The following is a 19765-nucleotide window of genomic DNA, read 5'->3' as shown; positions in this document are numbered from 1 at the left end:
GTATTATCATTGTTGTGTAAAGCTACTGTTTTTGAAGTGTTTAATTTTTGCTGCTGTTTTGTGAAAATCACACGGGTTTGCTGATAATTTACGACGCGATTAACATTGCCCTGCCGTACGACAACAGAGAAGCCGTATGTTATAGAAAACAATTCAATGTTAAGCAAAAGTTGTACACTTAGCGATGGTATTGTGTAAAATGGGCTATTGTGGAAGCACATGGCCACGATGTGTGCAAAAGTTCATCGAATACTAGGAGAAAGTGACAGGAACAAACAAACAAAATTCCCTTATTTAACAGTCGGTAAATCGTGCTTGTACCGCCAGTGGAGATTTCTGCTTGTTTTTTAATTGTACGGTTTACTTTCTGCAAAACTCCGTATCTTAAAAGTATTTAATCCTTCTACCACTTGTTCTGGTATCTGTTTTATAAATCACATATATTTTATGGAGCCTGTTGCCACACTATTGGCTTGATTTGAATTAAAGTATTTCGTAGCCTTCAGAGATTAGTATTTTTAATTGTTCTCGAAAGGCTTACTATGTAACAGTCAATTTTACAAAATACAGCTTGAATAATCATTCATGTAACTTTTCCCATGTTGACTGTTGAGTCATTCGCTGACATTGCCACTACATGTGGTCTGTAGTACCTGGCTACTGCAGCAATGTAAAGAATGGTAATATAACTTGAAAGAAAATCAGTACTTTGTTTGAATCATACTGCTCTTGTAAATCTTACAGAAAAGTAGGTGACATATCAATATAAATTTTGTAAATGTATGCAGGACAGATTCAAATTGCTTCAGGCAAATTCCAAGAGGTTTCCTTAAAATAGGCACTGCCCACTTCTGGCTTCACACACACACACACACACACACACACACACACACACACACACACACACACACACTGTAGAAAGGAAGTCTGCATTGGAAGTGAGAGTTGGGGAAGGGTGGCTGATTGAGAAGAAGTAGTAGTGGGCCTAAATGATAGGAATGTGCTATTGTGAGGTCATTCTGGATGCAGATGGGGGAGTTGTGAACAGCACACAGTGATGTGAAAGAGTGGATTTGGTGTGGTAGATAGAGCAGAGGAAGAGGGAGACCTTGGAAAGAAGCCTCTGCCCCACAGCCATTTCCACCCTTACTTCTTTGACTGTAAGCTCACTTATCCTGCACTCTTCTTTCTATATTCTATTTCCACTTCGCAATAGACTCCTCTGCCTCTGACCAGGTCAAGGCCACCAGTGCCATACTCCTACTCTTTTGGCCTGCTGCCCCTCTGTCTCAGCTGTGAGCCACTCTTGCCCAACCCTCCCACCAGCTCACCACCTCTTTATCCCACTTACCCAAACCATCCTACATAACTTCTTACTGCAGTCGAGCTGCAATGTACTCAGTTCGTGACCGAGCGAGGTGGCGCAGTGGTTAGACACTGGACTCGCATTCGGGAGGATGACTGTTCAATCCCGCGTCCGGCCATCCTGATTTAGGTTTTCTGTGATTTCCCTAAATCACTCCATGCAAATGCCGGGATGGTTCCTCTGAAAGTGCACGGCCGACTTCCTTCCCCATCCTTCCCTAATCCGATGAGACCGATGACCATGCTGTCTGGTCTCCTTCCCCAAACAACCAAACCAACCTACTCAGTTCGTAAATAAAGTGAACCAACTGATAAACAGAACTCACTCCCCCCCCCCCGAAAGCTCCACCTTGACAAACCCCTAGCCCCTAGTTAATATGCATGTCTGAAGTAGGGAAACATAGACCTAATGGTTGCATTTTAACTTTGGTATCTGAGTGCTTCAGTTTATTTTAATTTGTTTATTCTGATTCTACTGAACATTAGGCACCTGAAGTTGAGTACTTGCCAGTCTTTCTATCCCTTTGTGGTGTTAATTCATACATTGCTGCTGGGTGACTTAAGCCTTATTTGGGATATATAGAGTAATATTCAATATAAGTCATCAGCTTTGACAAAAGACAGGAAACCTGTAACAAACATGGTAAACAATGTAATGATTATAATGTGATGTTCTTAGTGATCTTTTTTTTTTTCAAATGGGCTAACCTAAAAATCAGTCATCCACCACAACCAGGTTTTCTCAGTATCATGTTCATTGGCCTCGCAAACAAGCTGTTAGCTTCCAACCTAACATAGACCTTTGGCAAATCTGCAGATCGATCTGTCACCACAACCGTGTTTTTTTAGCGTCACATATGGTGCCTTTCCCAACTGTCAACAACACTGTGTATATATTTATGCAGCAAAAGGTGATGTCACAGCAGCCATCAGCATTACATCATTGGCCAAAGCCGATGACTCATATCGAAAATTCCTCTTGACTCGTTATTTACATTGTTGTCATTTGTTTTTTCTGTTGTTGCTCAATATTACAAATTTAGTTATGTTAATTAGGCTACTATAAACTCGCATTACATATCACAGAATTTGTTAGTAAAATATTTTAAATTATGCGAGAAACTTATAGACCTAGATTTTTCTCTGTCAAGTGGACCAATGGTCCCCTACTAACAATTACCATTTTGCGTAGGTGGTCCCATTGTAATGATAATAAGCTGTACAAAATTTGAAGTCAAGATTTAAAAAGAAAGGTGGTGTGAAGTGTGAGGAACTGCAAAATATCATGCAAAGTGCTACGATAGTCTTGACCAGGTTTAACACTGCTGAAAATCAAAACTAGAGAAATTTAAGGAATGTGTTGGGAATAGATACCGAGCTTTCTGTATTCAACACACTGTGAAAATTTCAAGGCTTTGTTATATACCATTTTTGTGCTACCCAAGGTCAAAGTGGGTAAAAATTAATTATGACATTATTGAATTATTGTGAAGTGGAAATTTTTTTTTGACAAACAAAGTGTATGAAGTTTCCATTATAAGGTCTGCGGGAAGTTATGCCTAGCTGCAGCAGTTATTTGAGACTAGGGCTATTCTAGAAGTTGTGCAAGCTGTGGTGTCTTAATGTTGAATCTTCCTATCTTCAGTTTCATTTAGTTTTGATTCATGAGAAAGAGCAGTTTCATAAGGTTTAATTTGTTTTGGAGACTGGGTGAAGTTTAAAAAATGAGCTTAAAAATGCTACTACCAAACATCCAGAAACCACCACCTTAATGATTGCATTTTTCTGGCCTATAAGAAAACTAAAAATATAATTATTATGTTCATTAATTAATTTATGAAATACAGTTTTGCAATAAATGTAACACATTATTTTTCTGAATAAATTGTTGTCTTTGGAGAAAGTTATAAACCCTGTGATTGTACTAGGGTTAAGCCAATCAGAAACAGCACTCTGACTACAAATTTCACATCGTTCTTGACAAATCTTGTCCTTTATGCAGTCTTGTGAATCTTGTTTCAAGTTTTATGAATGTTAGAGGAGAAATACCAAGACAATGTACTTGGGTTGACCCAGTTTGCAGTTTCCATGTTTTCATCCTCTTCATCTGAAGCCTCAGAGGAGGATAACGAGCAGTATATGTGTATCTTGAATCTATTACTGCATGTTGACTGCAATAGCCAATTTCTTCAAAAGAAACTAAAATCTTCTAAACATATAGCAATAGAATTGCGTAGGCTTCTGCGACCAGTCAGAAGGCCACCACAACCATGGCCAAAACATTGGTTTCTCCAGTATAGCATTCTACATTATTATGTGGTATAGTATTCAAAAAAAACGTTTTGTCATGTAACAGTAGGTTGTAAATATTTGGCAATGTGTCTTAAGAATTTCAAGCTCATTTTTTAACCTTATCCAATAAGTCTAAAAAAAATTTTTTTTTGTTCAAAATACTCTTTCCCATTAAACAAAAAGTAAATAAAGGTGACAACATTTTGCCTTATGACATCTGTGTTTGCAGAAATTTGATGCAAAATTTTTAGATGACATGTTTGTAAATAGTAAAACTTCTACAATACAAATGTTTACTGCAGCTTGATAAAACTGATAACATGCAACTTTTCTGCAGAACTTCCAGTGGTCAATCAGTATGACTTGTCAAAAAAAATTTTTTGTCACAGAATGGTTGTAAAAATTATCTCAGTTGATTTTCTCCCCCTATTTTTCCTCGTACGGCAGGAAACGGCGAATGAGAGAGTATTAAAATTTTAACCATTTGCTGTACCTCTAATCCAGATATTACCTTTACAGTGCTAATAGTTTGTTTTAGGTCACCTTAAATTTTGCCAAAATTGACACTGAATTCAGACATTTCGTAGGCCTCTACTGAAAGCCTAAAAACCTATTATTCCTTAGTAAACATCTGTGGAAATTTTTAATCAAATTAGATATGGTCAGGAGAGGATTACACAAAAATTGGTCCACTTAATGTGGAATAAATTGCCTTTCATATATTGCATCATTTTGATTTTTTGCTTTGCTCAGTTATTTTGTTTTTTGAAACAGAAATACTCATTAAAATAGTTTCAAAGATGTGGAAAAATAGTTCAAATGTTGTGTTACATTATTCATGTAAATGGGACATCAAAGTATAAATTCAGAGTTTGACTAAATAAATGCATATCATGAATTCTTATGCTGCATATCATGAATCCTTATGCTGTCCCAATGTTCAGTTTCATGTTCTTGAATACTGGTCCTAGATTTTAAAGATATACCATTATCAGCAGAGAACATTGGCTCTGTATTACCAAAGTGACTTAAAAAACCAGCATTTTTCATGATAGATTCACTGTCAAAGGAAAATGAGTTGTGTGAACTTAATCAGCTGTTTGTATCTCTTGCATTTCATAACCAATGATAAACTTCCAGTGAACGAGGAGGGCATTAATAGTGACCACTGATAAGGTTATCAAAAATTTGAATCCTTGCCAACTCTCACAGAATCCAGCTCTGTCAGGGAAGTGTGTTAGTGAGGAACGTACATTACATTTCATTGTATGGTAAGATGATGTCAGAGCTATGTAGTAACACATCTAGTGTTTGCCAGCAGTGCTAGCAATTGTGTACCAGACATAACCATAAATTAATATTGACTTGCTGTTTTTGCAGTCACAGTACTAAGGACCTTAGAAAGCAAAGAACTACAGGATTGAAAAGCAGTTCAGTCATAGAGCTTTAAGGCCTATGTGTTTCTTTCACCTGATGCCTGCATCACTAATTTGATCACTGATGAGTAACAGTGTTAAGCAAAAAAAAAGTAGGCATAATTTCAAATCAATCTCCTTCTGAACTAAGCAAATGTGTATATTAATCAAACTTTTTCATGTTACCATTGCTATCACCTCTGCCATCTCAGTGCAAGATTTGGTTTTGGCAACTTTATAGGTTTTTCTGTTGTATGGTAATTTTCATCTCATATAGACCACTAAAAGATGACTAATGCGTTTTTACAGTCGTCCTTCATTTCTTTTCCAAAAGACATTTTAATTTCACATTCTCTGAGACCTGAACTAGATTTTCCCACATTAAATGAGAATTTCTTCTTTCTGGGATGTTTCACTGGTACTTTCCACACCTGTCTCTTACCCACTGCAAACATGGACCCATAGCATTATAAATTTAGTTATGGACTTGAATGTTGCTGTACGGCTCGTGTAAAGAGAACATTTTCTAACAATATACAAAGATAACCAAAACACAGCAAATTAACACTTCATTCTAACAAATAGTTAATACATATCCAATTTATTTTATAAAATAGTGTCCATAACACCATCGTCTTTATTTTATTTGAGCTTAAACTTCTAACCTCCTATACTCATTCGGATTGTGGAATGTTTATGAAACATGCATTATGTTGCATTTGTTTCCACTGCAGCGAACGTACCAGTATGCCCCAATATAGTCAGAGATCACTGTGAACAGCCAGAACTTTTTCACCCCTAAAGTGTATGGATTTATTGAAATGGCTTTTATGTTTCGTTTCACATTGCGTACTCTTGATTTGGCATCTTTATCAGTAGTGGTGGCCTGGCTGTAATATTTCTTATAAATGAATCCAGTATATGCCATCAAGTATGTATGTCACAGAATTAGATTTTTAACTTCACTTTGCAGTGTATTTTCAGCTAGCTTGTTTGAAACCAGAATAGTCCCCTACAGACAATTGCCATTGTGACTAGCATGTATCAGAATGAGACATTGGAGAATCTTATTCCACACATTCAAACCACCAGACATTCATTTTGGATTATGTTAAGGTTTGTGTATCTGCTGATTTGTTCTCATGTCACCAATCCGCAATCATTGTTAGGGATATTACACAAGTGATACACAGTCATTTCATACTGTGCACTCAGTTTGTATTTAAATGAGTTTCTTGTAAGTCTTGACAATTAATTGTGACTCATCAGAGAACCGAAGAAGTCTCCATTTAGTGTGTTCCCAGTCATGATGTTCATCTGCCCAATGTCTTCACACATTATTGTGTCATTTTTCTAGTTAGGGGATTCCATGTCAAGTGGTCTACGAATCCATATTCGGCCATCTTGTATTTTTTTCATATTTTCTATACAGGTTTGCTAGATGATCAAAGGAAGATTTCCAGCTCACAAATTACAATATTTTGTGAGAGAGTGCATCAAGTGAAGGTTAACAAAAAGTCACAGCGACATTAAAAAAAAATTTCCTAGTTAAAAGTGCGGTATTTCAGTGTATAGTAGTGGTAAAGTTATAAAACATGGCAAACTAGTTGAACAGTTTGCATTGTGCTTATTCTTTAACTTTGATGTCATTTGATTCATTATTTTTGCTCCAAGTGGCACTCAAAGTCTTGAAGAAGTACTGTTGTGATGTTGAGTGTGGCTTGGAGCAGACAAGAAAAATTAAATTACAAAAAAATTGCAGAATTTGCTTAGTGTAAACAATCCAACCATCTTATCAAATTTTGAAATTTCCCCACAACTTTTTGTTGCCTTTCACTTAATAGGCTCCTACACATAAAAGTATCCAAGCTTGTAGGTTGGATATGTGTGTACCATCCTTTGATCAATTAGCAAACTTGCACACAAAATCTGAACATAATCTGAAATGGCCAAGCAAGTATCCCTAAACCACTTCACAATGAAGTGCCTGTTGAGTAGAGACAAAATTAACTGGACAATTTGTGTTGGTATTACACTTCCTGTTGTAGTTGCAAGACTCAGTCTCAGTTGAATATAATTTTGCTGCTTGTCACGAGCACTAGGTAATGCACCATGTTGCTGTAAGATAACAAATAGGTTATTGAAAATTACTTTGGGACATCAGTGGTGGCTTGTTTAGCTTCATTGAGAGAAACGAAGTTCTAGGTTCACAATCAAGCTGTTGGTATACTTTCTGATCAAACTTCCTACTTAGTTGTAACATAACATAAAAATTATGCTTGTTAATTGAGATGAGGAAAATGATTTTATTGGCTTGGAAGAAAGGAGAATAGTGATTAAAAAATAAACTACCTCAGTATTGCAATAATCGTAATAGAGGGAGAATGATTTCTTTTGTGCGATTAAGACTGAGTTTCCAAGATGATTTTCATTCTGACTCAGTTGCTGATACAGCATTCTCATTAGTAGTCAGAACACAAAAATATAATTTTGTTATTAAAAGGGTAGATTGTTATTTGCCATATAAAGGAGACAGCGAGTCTCATACAATGAACAGATTGCTACACATTTTATCGTTCGGCCAGAAGACCTCCTTCTGAAGTGGGAAAAACACACACACACACACACACACACACACACACACACACACACACACACACAACCTCTGTCTCTGGCCATTGCAGCTCGTGTGAAAGTGTGTTTTTTCTACTTCAGAAGAAGGCCTTTTGGCCGCAAGCGAAAATGTACAGCAGTCTTTTCGTTGTGCGTGACTGTGACTCATTGTGCCCTCTGTTTGATGAGTAGCAGTCTATCTGTTCATAACATAGTTATTCCACCCTGGATTTTCCAGGAAACTTCCTGTGTATGCCGTGGAGCATATGCCCGTCATGACTGGGGCACAAGGACTCCGGGCAATGGATATCCAGGCAGGTAACCATGGCTGTGGTTGGCTAGCACCCATGGGGAGAGCCCCCATTCAGAGTGGGTGGCACAAGGCAAATGACTCGCAAATGAAGCAGCCAGAACTTTCTCCCACTGGTGGCCGCATGGTCGCAACGGCCTCTCCTGAAGGAAAGGATTATACAATGAGGTGAAATACTAACCCATAATGTTTCCTACCCTGGATACGCAGTGGGAGGAATGTTGGGCTAAGAGACAAGGAGAGACAGACTCCCCATAATACTTAATTTGTTCTGGGACCAGTGAGGATTCTTTTTTGCCACAAAGCCACTATTCTTCATTGAACACCTAAAGGACAGGTTTGGAGAAGTAGCAGCAGTTTCAAAAATGAAAAGTGGTTCAGTTCTGATATAAACGGCATCACCCACTCATTTGTGGGCGCTGCTCACGTGTGACAAGCTGAGTGGAGTTCTAGAAACTATGACCCTCCCCCCCCTTCCCATAAAAGTTTCAAAGCAGTACAGGGTATCATCCTCCACAACGACCTCCGTTTACAGACTGATAAGCTACATGCCAGTTGGAAGTGACGGGTTGCACATTTTGTCTGTGGTGTCCAGTGAGGACCACATGCCAATAGCGTTGATACTGGGGGTCTTCATCTTGGCCTTTGAAGGCGACTCGCTGCTGAAAAGGTCAAGGTCATGGTGTACAATGTGATGTAAACCTTATGTTCCCCCTACCATGTGGTGCTTCAAATGCATTAATTTCAGGCACATGTCCTCACTGTAAAACCAGCCCTGTCTGTAGAAATTGGTGTCAATTGCACACAAACACTCCTCATGCCCCTCTGTCTGTCTGTTTCACACTCTCTGTTCACCAGACTACATCGTCTTCCTCGGGGAGGGGGGGGGGGGGATGACCAGCTCATGTATCAGGAGGCCAAAAAGAAATACGTATGATCCTCTGCATCCTGCACATTCAATGATGGCATTTGCTGTGGCTACAGTGATGTCATTCTCTCTAGCAACAGCATGCTTGCCCTTCATGCCTTTTATGTCAGGCCCTGAGGGCTGCTCAGACACACCCAACCCCTGGTGGTTGTGGTCTCATCTCCTACTGTTTCCCCCCACATCCACTTAGGGAGTGTTGACTCCTCACCGACTGGGACATTGATCCCCAACCCCTAGCCAGAGAAGCAACACCCTCCTCCGATGTCTCTCATGAGGAGGGAACCCTTAGGATGCTCCCCTCTTAGGATTCTGCTGAATTCTGTAACTGGATATTTGCCCAACGGCTGATAGAGCCACAGGTTGCTAGTTGTAGGGCTTCACATTCCTGCTCAGTCCCTGAAACTAGGGCAGACAAGCCCTCGTGGACATTGATGTCACCCAAAGAGAAGAGACACAAAGAAGACCTTAAAGGTGGAGGAGGATCTGGTGGTTCCAACACCTCCACACCCTGCATATTTTGTCTGTGTACCCAAGGCAGAGTTCATTGTGGCCCATGTGGCACCCGATCCCCCCACACAATCTGATTCAGAACCAGTGTGCATTGATACTACATCCTCGCAAGCTGTGGCAGCAGGCGACACTGGAGCATGACCTGCCACATTGGTCCCTTCACACCCCTACAGATACCAATAATGTGGTAAGCCTACGCCAGTGGAACTACAGTGGTTCTTTCCACCACCTGGCTGAGCTATACATCTCATGTGCATTTCCTCTGCTTTCTGCTTTGCACTTCAGGAAACTTGGTTCCCAGCAATGCAAAACCCTACCCTCTGTGCTGTCAGGGCTACTTTAAGAATCAAACTGGCGATGACAGAGTGATGGGTGGAGTTTGCATTCTGGACGCGTGTCTGTAGTGAACACATGCCACGTGATATGACTTCAGAGACTGTGGCTATCTGTGTGAGGATGTGTTTGGATTTTACTGTCTGTAATGTGTATCACTCTCCCGATGGTGATGTGTCTTTAACCATGTTGACTGCACTGATTTCTCGGCTCTCTCCCGCCCCCTCCCCCTCCTCATTGTTTGTGACTTCAGTGACCACAAGACCACAACTCTTTTTGGGGCGCAACTATGATCACAGAACCGGTAAAGCTATCGAAGCTTCGCTCGCAGAGTTCGCTCTCAGTCTCATGAATACTGGTGCCCCCATGCACTTAAGTGTGGCATCTGGACCTTATTCGTCCACTGATCTTTCCATTTATAGCCCTGTTCTTCTCCCCTCAGAAATGATTCAAATGGCTCTGAGCACTATGCGACTTAACTTCTGAGGTCATCAGTCGCCTAGAACTTAGAACTAATTAAACCTAACTAACCTAAGGACATCACACACATCCATGCCCGAGGCAGGATTCAAACCTGCGACCAGAGCGGTCACTCGGCTCCAGACTGTAGCGCCTAGAACCGCGCGGCCACTCCGGCCGGCTCTTCTCCCCTCCACTTTGGAGAGTCCGTGATGACCTGTGTGACAGTGAATGTTTTCCATCATCCTGTCCCTCCCCCTCTCTCAGTATCACTTTCCCAGACAGCCACCCAGTTGATCTCTCAACAATGCTGGCCAGAGAATGCCTTTGTCTCTGCCATCTCTCTTAGCACACAGCTAGGTGCAGTTGTTGATGCAGCTGTCCAGAGCATGTAGCATTCTGTTGGCAGCGAAGACAATACCTTGGTGGACTTCAAAAACTGTCTGGCCATTAGAGATCACAGGCAGGCTCTCCAACACTATGACTGACATTCATCAATAGAGCACATCGTTGCTTATAAATGGCTGCATGATTGGAGTCTGTCACCTAATAAAATAACAGAAACAAGGATACTGAGAATGGTATGTTACTACCATTGGACCATGTATCCCTTCTTTGCAATTTTGGGCAATGGTTTGAGAGGGCACAGGTGTAATGTGTATCTCCCTGAATGGTGTCTACATTGACCTAGGTGCTGTCACACAACACTTAGCCCTGTGTTATGCTTGAGCCTCTGTGTCTGAGAATCATCAGCTTGAATTTTGTGTTCTCAAACAGTGGCTGAAGCAGATTCATTTACATTTAACCGCATGTCACCTGGATCATATAATGCTCCGTTCAGTGAGTGGGAATTCCTCAGTGCCCTAGCCCTCTGCCCTGACAAGAGACTAGCACCAGACAGCATCCACAACCATATGTTCAGACACTTATCAATGGATTGCCAATGTCACATTCTTTTCATTTTCAACAGTATCTGAAGTGAGGGTGAGCACCCATTTCGGTGAGGGAGAAAGTCTAAGGCTATTCTACTGCAGACAATTTGCTATCCAGTCAGTGTTTGCTTGATGTCAACACCTTTTTGCTGTCTCCCTTAACTTGCAAAAGACTTATGACACCACACGGTGTTATCACAACCTTGTTACCCTACAAGAAAGAGGTCTCCAGGGCCTGCTCCCTATTTTTGTCCAGAACATTTTAACCCTTTCTAACTTTCTGGGTTCAAGTTGGTGCTTTCCACAGTACCCCCCCACCCCCTCATATAGAAGAAAATGATGTCCCACAGGGCTCTCTATTTAGTGTAGTGTTGTAAAATTCCCGGGAATTTAAAATCGAAGAAATATTCCCAAGGAATATTGCCAGCAATATTCCCAAAATTCCTGGGAATTTATGATTAATTAGCAAGATAGCTCAAAAAACTGTTAATTAATAGGTAAAAGCAGTAATTATACAGTTAAATCAAACTCAAAAACTGAAAAATATTTTAAGATAAAATTATAATTAAATAAAATTCCTGGGAATTCACGATTTTAAAAATGAAATCGCTCAACCTAGTCACATGAAAGGTGCAGTGTACTACGTTTCTGCTGAACGGATGCAGCGTGTTCTTTGTTCTTGCACCAGTAGGAGTTCTTTAATCATCAGTGACTCACTGTCGACAGGCTATCGACCAGTGCTGCCCTCAGCACCTACTGGCCGTGACTGTCTTGGATCTTCTTTCTGACTACCATCGAGCTGGATGGTTGGTCATCTTTGTCTGTCCCCCAGGTGGGATCACAGGGAACAAATATGCCGACTGTTTGGCCAAGTTAACTACCAGGATTCTGACTTTGACAGTGGAGTATGAGTGTGACATCCAGTCAACCCTCTGCCATCAAATGTTGGAGTCTTGGAACACAGGTTGGTGTGTGCTGCTTTCTCCAAACAAAATGCGAGCAATAAAGAGGATCACGACTGTGCGGCAGTCTTCCCTTTGTGCTTCTCACGAAGTCTGCTGTTGTCTGTCAGCTCCACTTGGCCCCACATGGCTGACCCATGGTCACATCCTAAGATGTGAGGATATTGTTGGTTTAGTGCCCAAATGTGAGCACCTTATGGTGAAACCTTAAACTTGCTGACGCGGTGCCTCTGGTGCCAGCGGAAGGTGACGAAGTGGCTGACCTGGTTTTACATTTTACCTGTGAAGGTTGTTTCTGCTCCTCTCTGCGAAGTAGGGCAAACTGGCCTCATCAGCCACTTGAGGGATTGTAGGGGTACCCCGTTACCTGCTTTGATCAGGGCGCCCATGGCTGCCCTTGTTCAGTGGTCTGGCCTGGCTCCTTTCCTTCCCACCATATTAATTCTTCTTATTCGTTTACCTCTGTCATTGGTTCACTGTCTCGTCATCATTGTTCACTTTGCTGAAATTTTATCACCTTGTCTGCATTGTTAGTATTCTTGTGGTAATATGGAGTGAGGAAATGCCAGTCAAATGCCGAGGTTGCATTTCCCATTGCATAATGTCTTCCAGAGGTCTCCAGCTGCTTTGTGTGTGGAGCAACTCACCCACCTTCACTCTTTACCTCTCTCTCACTTCTGTTTGCTTCTATCTTTTGGTTTTATTGATTCTCGGTTACAGTCTGGTTCATCAGGGTTCTATGTCCTTCCTCCCTGTGGTCTCTTCCCAGTTTGACGTATATGGGATGAAGGGACTGATGAGCTTGTAGTTTTGTCCCTTTAACCCCCATCAATCTAGTTCAGTCCATCAGACTAACGCCCCTATTACATGATGCATCTAAACTGTACAACTATGCACCAACGCCCCAAGTTTGCATATCTGTAACTACAGGCTGGTTCATGTAGACCTACTATACCATCCACGCGGGATATACCTGGCGCACATGCGCAGTAGACGGTAATAACACACGAACACAGATAGAACTGTCTGATCTCTTGTAAAGTCCTTCATTCTACCGCGCGAAGCACAAGGGGACTGTGTGACATGTTGGAATGTCATTCGTTCAAATTATTTATGTGAGCTCAAGGTTCCTATTTAATAAGAAATTGTTTTTTATTATTATTTATTAAGTAATTGTTATTCTCTTATGTAGGTTACTAACATTCTAAATTACAGATTCAGCAGTTAGTTTTATATTAAGACACTTGGTTACAAAGGTATATGTATTTGTACAGCATTTTGCACATGGAGGACCGACTCGTTTTTGATGCTATTTCCCCGGCAGTGACAGTAAATCCTCAAATTAGGGCAGAATGATGATGAAAACAAAAAGCCTGAGTTTGTTAAGTTCAACCCTGGCAGAAAAGAAGGGATGGGGGGAGGGGATTATATTCAATGCTCATGAAAGAACTGAGGCTCGAAGATCTGCAAGAATTTTGAAACTTCATGAGCATGGACATGGCCTGTTTTGAGAAGCTGGAAGTAGATAGAAGATGGAAGTAACAAGTGTGACAGTTTCATGAGGAAGGCTATCTCACATTCTCGAAAGTAAGAATTAAATCATATGGTTGTACGTTTTGTGATCATACCAGCCCAAACCACGAATAAAATACCAGTAAAAACCCTGTTATGTTGCAGGCTGGTTGTAACATTATGTTGCCTGGCGATTTTCTCCCATATCACTGCCAGTTTCTAATTTCTGGAGTGCCGAAATAACAAAAGAGGTGCAATCAAATCAAACATGAACTTTCGTAAGTAAGGCATTATGATACAAATCGAAAATCACCGTGTAACATTATATGCATATTACTCATAAACAAACGATTGCTGATGTACATTATTATGATAAAGCGGGTCACACCTTTCCTCGCTATATGCCTGAAATAACACGCTTAACGCCTCTTTGTGCACTTACTGAAAAACATGCGGAAAAATTTCCAAAACGAAAATCTGATATTAGCCACTAGCCACCTAACAATAAGCAAATAACTAGCAGAAAGCGCTACAGTAGCCCCTTCTGCGCATGAGCAGGTTGATGGTAGTTTAGAGCTGCTCTCTGTTCTGGCGCGTGGATAATGTGCTGCTAATTTTAGTAGGTTCACCCGTTCTACCGCTAGACCAGTACCCTATGCGGCAGATCGGCGTGTAAAGCGGGTATTAAGCCAGGATCATACGATGTGCCTAAACCGAACACCTATGCACCAGCGTCCCTAACATGCATACCTGTAACTACAGACTGGTTCACTTCCAACCTATTACACCATCCACATGGAATATATCTAGTGCACCTGCGCAGCAGCAGACGATATGCGCGAGCAGCAAGCGATACACGTGAAAAGAAAATAGAACTGTCTGATGCCTTGTAAAGTCATTCGTTCTTCTACGTGCAACACAAGTGCAACTGTATAATATACTGGAGCGTCATACGTTTAAATTATTTCTGTGAGCTCAAGGTTCCTATTTAATAAGAATTTTTTTTTTACCATTATTTATTAAGTAATTGTTTTTCTCTCATGTAGGTCAGTACTGTTCTGAATTACAGACTCAACAGTTTTATTTATGACAGATTTATGTATATCGAAATTTACATTTATACAGCATATTGCACATGGACGATCCACTTGTTTTTGGAGCTGTTGCCTTGGCAGTGACAGTAAATCTTTGGATTAGGGCAGAACATTGACGAAAAGAAGGGATGAAGGCGGGAGGAATATATTCACTGTTAATGAAAGAACTGAGGCCCGAAGATATGCAAGAACTTCGGAACGTCGTTAGTATGGACATGGCCTGTTTTGAGAAGCTGCTGTTCATGATAGAAGACGGATTTAGCAAATGTGACGCAGTCATGAGAGAGGCTATCTCACATTCTCAAAAGTAAGAATTAAATCATATGTTTATACGTTTTATGACCATACTAGCCTAGATCACTGATGAAATATTGATAAATGCCTTGTTATGTTTCAGGCTGGTTGCAACATGACATTTTGTGGCAACTGGGGAATCTTTTAAGAGTCTGGCTTTTAGCCACAGAATAGCACAGCTCACCATTTCAAAAGTTGTTGTGGATGTATGCAGTGCAACTTGCAGCATTTGAAAGGACCAATACTTAAAGGTGTACTTGTGTTATTTGTCCAAGTTCTGAATATACGGTATATAAGTGCTACTCAGAGTTTTTCAGTCCTCGTCTGTTGCTCTGGGCAAAACTGCATGGACTGCATCGCCTATCACTACCAGTTTCTCTTTTCTGGCATGCTGAAATAAACAAGAGATGCAATCAAAACAAACATGAACTTTCATAAGTTAAGGCATTACGATACAAAGTGAAAATCACCATGTGGCATTACATGCGTATTACTCAAAAAGAAATGACTGCCGCCATATCGTATTATGATTTCAGCTAGTCACACGTACACCTTTCCTCGCTTTATGCCTGAATTAAGTTGTTTAATGCCTCTTTGCTCCATTTCATTTCTAGAATATGAAGTAACCAATAGAAATAATGCTTTCACAAACAGCTAGTATAAAAGAAAGTCTACTGACAAAAGAAAAGTTTTTTCACTGCATTTATGGAGAGAAAAGAAAAAAAAACGCGGAAAATCCCCAACACGAAAATCTGAAATGAGCTACTAGCCATCAAGCAGTAGGCAAGTAACAAGCAGGAAACACTGCAGTAGCCCCTTCTGCGCATGCCGCGCATTATCTCTGCCCAGTGTGCATGTGCGGATTGACGACGGTTTAGAACTGCTCTCTATTCTGGTGCACAGATAATGTGTGTGCTAATTTTCGGAGTTTCACCCGTTCTACCTGTAGATGGCTGTCACGGTAGCCTAGTACTGTTCACGGCGGATCGTCATGTAACACCTGTTTACATGACAATCCGCCGTGAATAGTACTGGTCTTGTGTGACAGCTGTCAAACGGTAGAATGGGTGAAACTACGAAAATTAGCACACACATTATCTGTGCACCAGAATAGAGAGCAGTTCTAAACTGCCATCAGTCTTTACATGCGCAGTAGGCAGCAATAACTCGCGCATGCACAGAAGGGTGTACCACAGTGCTTTCTGCTTGTTGTTCAGTTATTGTTAGGCATCTAGTGTCTTATCAGATTTTCGTTTTGGGGTTCTTCCGCGCATATATATATATTTTATTCTCAACCCCCCCCCCCCCCCCTCCTCCAGCAAGCATGTTTCATAGATGCAGAAAAGAAACCTTCTTTTTTTGCGGTAGACTCTTTTATATGAGCTGTTTGTGAAAGGATTTTTTTCTGTTGATAGCTTCATATTCTAGAAATGAAATGGAGCCAAGAGGTGTTAAAAGTCTTATATCAGGCATACAGTGAGGAATGTTGTATGTATGACCCACTATATCGTAATAAGGTAGGCGGAAATCATTTTTTTTCTTCTGAGGAATGTGCATATAACAGTATATGGTGACTTTTGATTTGTATCATAATGCCTTAGTTTATGAAAATTTTTGTTTGATTTGATTGCATCTCTTGCTTGATTTCTGCAAACCTGAAAAGAGAAACTGGCTGTAAAAGGGAGAAAGTCCTTGCAGTTTGGCCCAGTGTGACAGAAGAGGACTGCAAAACTCTGAGTAGCACGCATATATAGACTTAAAAGATTGCCCAGTCGCCAGGAAACGTAATGTTACATCCAGCCTGCAATGTAACCGGACATTTATCGGTATTTTATTCGTGATCTAGGCTGGTATAATAACAAAATGTGTGATCTTATGATTTAATTCTTACTTTCAAGAATATGAGACAGCCTCCCTTGTGACTGTGTCACAATGCTATTTCCATCTTCCGTCATAGACAGCAGCTTCTTGAAACAGACCATGTCCACCCTCACAAAGTTCCGAAATTCGTGCGGATCTTCGAGCCCCAGTTCTTTCATAAGCAGTGAATATAATCCCGTCTTTGTCCCTTCTTTTCAGCCAGGATCGAAATCAACGTCTGACTTTTTGTTTTTGTCTTTGTTCTGTCGTAATCGAAAGATTTACTGTCCTTACCAGGGCAATAGCTCCAAAAAAAAGTAGGCCCTTCATGTGCAGAAGGTTGTATAAATACATATACCTGTGTAACCAAGCGTTGTAATATAAAACTAACTGTTGAGTCTGTAATTCAGGACAGTAATAACCTACATCAGAGAATAACAATTACTTAGTAAATAATGATAAACATTTTCTAATGAAATTGGAACTTTGAGTCACACAAATAATCAGAACGGTTCCCCTTGTGTTTCGTGCGGTAGAACGAACGACTTTAGAAGAGATCAGACAGTTCCGTTTGCATTTCACGCAGTTATCACTGTCTACTGCGCATTCACGCCAGGTATATCCCGCGTGGGTGGTGTAATAGGTCTACATGAACCAGCTTGCAGTTACAGACACACATGCTTGGAGTGCTGGTGCATAGGTCTACAGTTTAGGCACATTGTGTAATACGGGATTAATACCCGCTTAAGCTGTTCCAGCTGAAGTTTGAGCATCTGTAGGATCAGTGGGTAACAGTAGGCAGGGGTGGGCGAACAGCTGATGCCTTTGTGGACAGATAGTCTTATATGTGGCAGTAAAGCCCTGGTCTCGCCCCCACAGGCACGGGTGGCGAAGTTGTTTGTGCGTGCGCAGAGCTCTTGCAATATGGCTACATGGCAAGTAGCCAATACCAGCTGCGCCTTCCCATGAGTGAGCTGACAGGTGTTCTGCAGCACCTTGGACTGTGCAAAACTTAAATATTTAAAATGCCAGGAAACAGCTATAATTGGTAATAGGGATATTTGTTCAGTGAAAGAAACCAAATGGCAGTTATAAGAGTTGAGGGGCATGAAAGGGAAGCAGTGGTTGGGAAGGGAGTGAGACAGGGTTGTAGCCTCTCCCCGATGTTATTCAATCTGTATATTGAGCAAGCAGTGAAGGAAACAAAAGAAAAATTCGGAGTAGGTATTAAAATCCATGGAGAAGAAATAAAAACCTTGAGATTCGCCGATGACATTGTAATTCAGTCAGAGACAGCAAAGGACTTGGAAGAGCAGTTGAACGGAGTGGATAACGTCTTGAAAGGAGGGTATAAGATGAACATCAACAAAAGCAAAACGAGGATAATGGAATGTAGTCGAATTAAGTCGGAAGATGCTGAGGGTATTAGATTAGGAAGTGAGACACTTAAAGTAGTAAAGGAGTTTTGCTATTTGGGGAGCAAAATAACTGATGATGGTCGAAGTAGAGAGGATATAAAATGTAGACTGGCAATGGCAAGGAAAGTGTTTCTGAAGAAGAGAAATTTGTTAACATCGAGTATAGATTTAAATGTCAAAAAGTCGTTTCTGAAAGTATTTGTATGGAGTGTAGCCATGTATGGAAGTGAAACATGGACGATAAATAGTTTGGACAAGAAGACAATAGAAGCTTTTGAAATGTGGTGCTACAGAAGAATGCTGAAGATTAGATGGGTAGATCACATAACTAATGAGGAGGTATTGAATAGGATTGGGGAGAAGAGAAGTTTGTGGCACAACTTGACTAGAAGAAGGGATCGATTGGTAGGACATGTTTTGAGGCATCAAGGGATCACCAATTTAGCATTGGAGGGCAGCGTGGAGGGTAAAAATTGTAGAGGGAGACCAAGAGATGAATACACCAAGCAGATTCAGAAGGATGTAGTTGCATTAGGTACTAGGAGATGAAGAAGCTTGCACAGGATAGAGTAGCATGGAGAGCTGCATCAAACCAGTCTCAGGACTGAAGACCACAACAACAACAACAATATGACTTTAAAGATATCTTTCAAGTTGGGCTTTCTATATTCAGCTGATTTAGAATCTGTGTCTATTATCATGGAGAAAGTCATTTGCTAAACGTACAGCATTATGCTTGAACTAAGTCACTATTATAGGGTAATGCAACAGGTAAACTTTAACCTGTGGCCCATTACTATTGGCCTTCTTACAGAATTGCATGACATGACAATTAAATGTGGCAGTCTGCATGGATTTTCCTTAATCAAATAATATTTGAGCACAGATTTCAGCATGGGAAATTCCATATTTTTGTCTTCAGTTACAATTTCTTTTCAATCGACACACAAATTATGTATCTCTTTCCAGTGACAACCTTAACATGTGACCACATTTTGTTATCATTGTGGAGGTGGTCGTGGTTGCACAATTGTGTTACAGTATTCGTTGAAGCATTCATCCTCCGTAGTGGTGTTTTTAAATACATGCGTACTTACTTACACAACTACTTAGCTTTGAACTTATTGTGATTAGTCAGTTTCTTCACAGGTGGCTGATATTGTTACTATCACATAGTGTCAAAAAGTGTAGGAAGTACTGCAGTAACAAGCATTGCTGAAGCTTAATATCCCCATCAACCTGTAGCAACTTTTTTTTCTGGATGAGATCTGTGTATTGACACTCAAACTGCCACCTTCTCAGAACTAAATGTTTCTAACATGTCTTTGAAATATGAATTGACCACCACAAAAATTGTCTTATTTTCCTCATTGATGTTTAGAGATGCCTAAGGTGTCTGAATGTCATATGCAGACAATAGGTATCTTCTGTCAGATGTGAATTAGTTAAAAAGTGTTCTTATGTGGTA

At 40.5% G+C, this 19765-nt stretch overlaps 1 protein-coding gene across 6 annotated transcripts in view; it reads left to right on the top strand.

Annotated features, from left to right (window-relative positions):
* The window catches only part of LOC126236921 (lactoylglutathione lyase), a 127628-nt gene that overhangs the window by 460 nt on the left and 107403 nt on the right, over positions 1–19765 (top strand). Inside the window, exons 1-2 of one of the 6 annotated variants that reach the window (XM_049946577.1) lie at positions 4888–4928; positions 5038–5185. The exons of 2 other annotated variants lie outside the window; for them this stretch is intronic. In XM_049946577.1, coding sequence (XP_049802534.1) covers positions 5158–5185 — 28 coding nt within the window. In that variant the 5' untranslated portion in view covers positions 4888–4928; positions 5038–5157. Of the gene's footprint in view, positions 1–6; positions 135–4857; positions 4929–5037; positions 5186–13884; positions 13910–19765 lie in introns of those variants that run through there. 3 more of the 6 variants (XM_049946583.1, XM_049946581.1, XM_049946580.1) reach the window with 3 other exon arrangements.

The sequence above is a fragment of the Schistocerca nitens genome, chromosome 2, assembly GCF_023898315.1.
Source record: "Schistocerca nitens isolate TAMUIC-IGC-003100 chromosome 2, iqSchNite1.1, whole genome shotgun sequence".
NCBI lineage: Eukaryota > Metazoa > Arthropoda > Insecta > Orthoptera > Acrididae > Schistocerca > Schistocerca nitens.
This window is presented reverse-complemented; position numbering and strand designations above follow the sequence as displayed.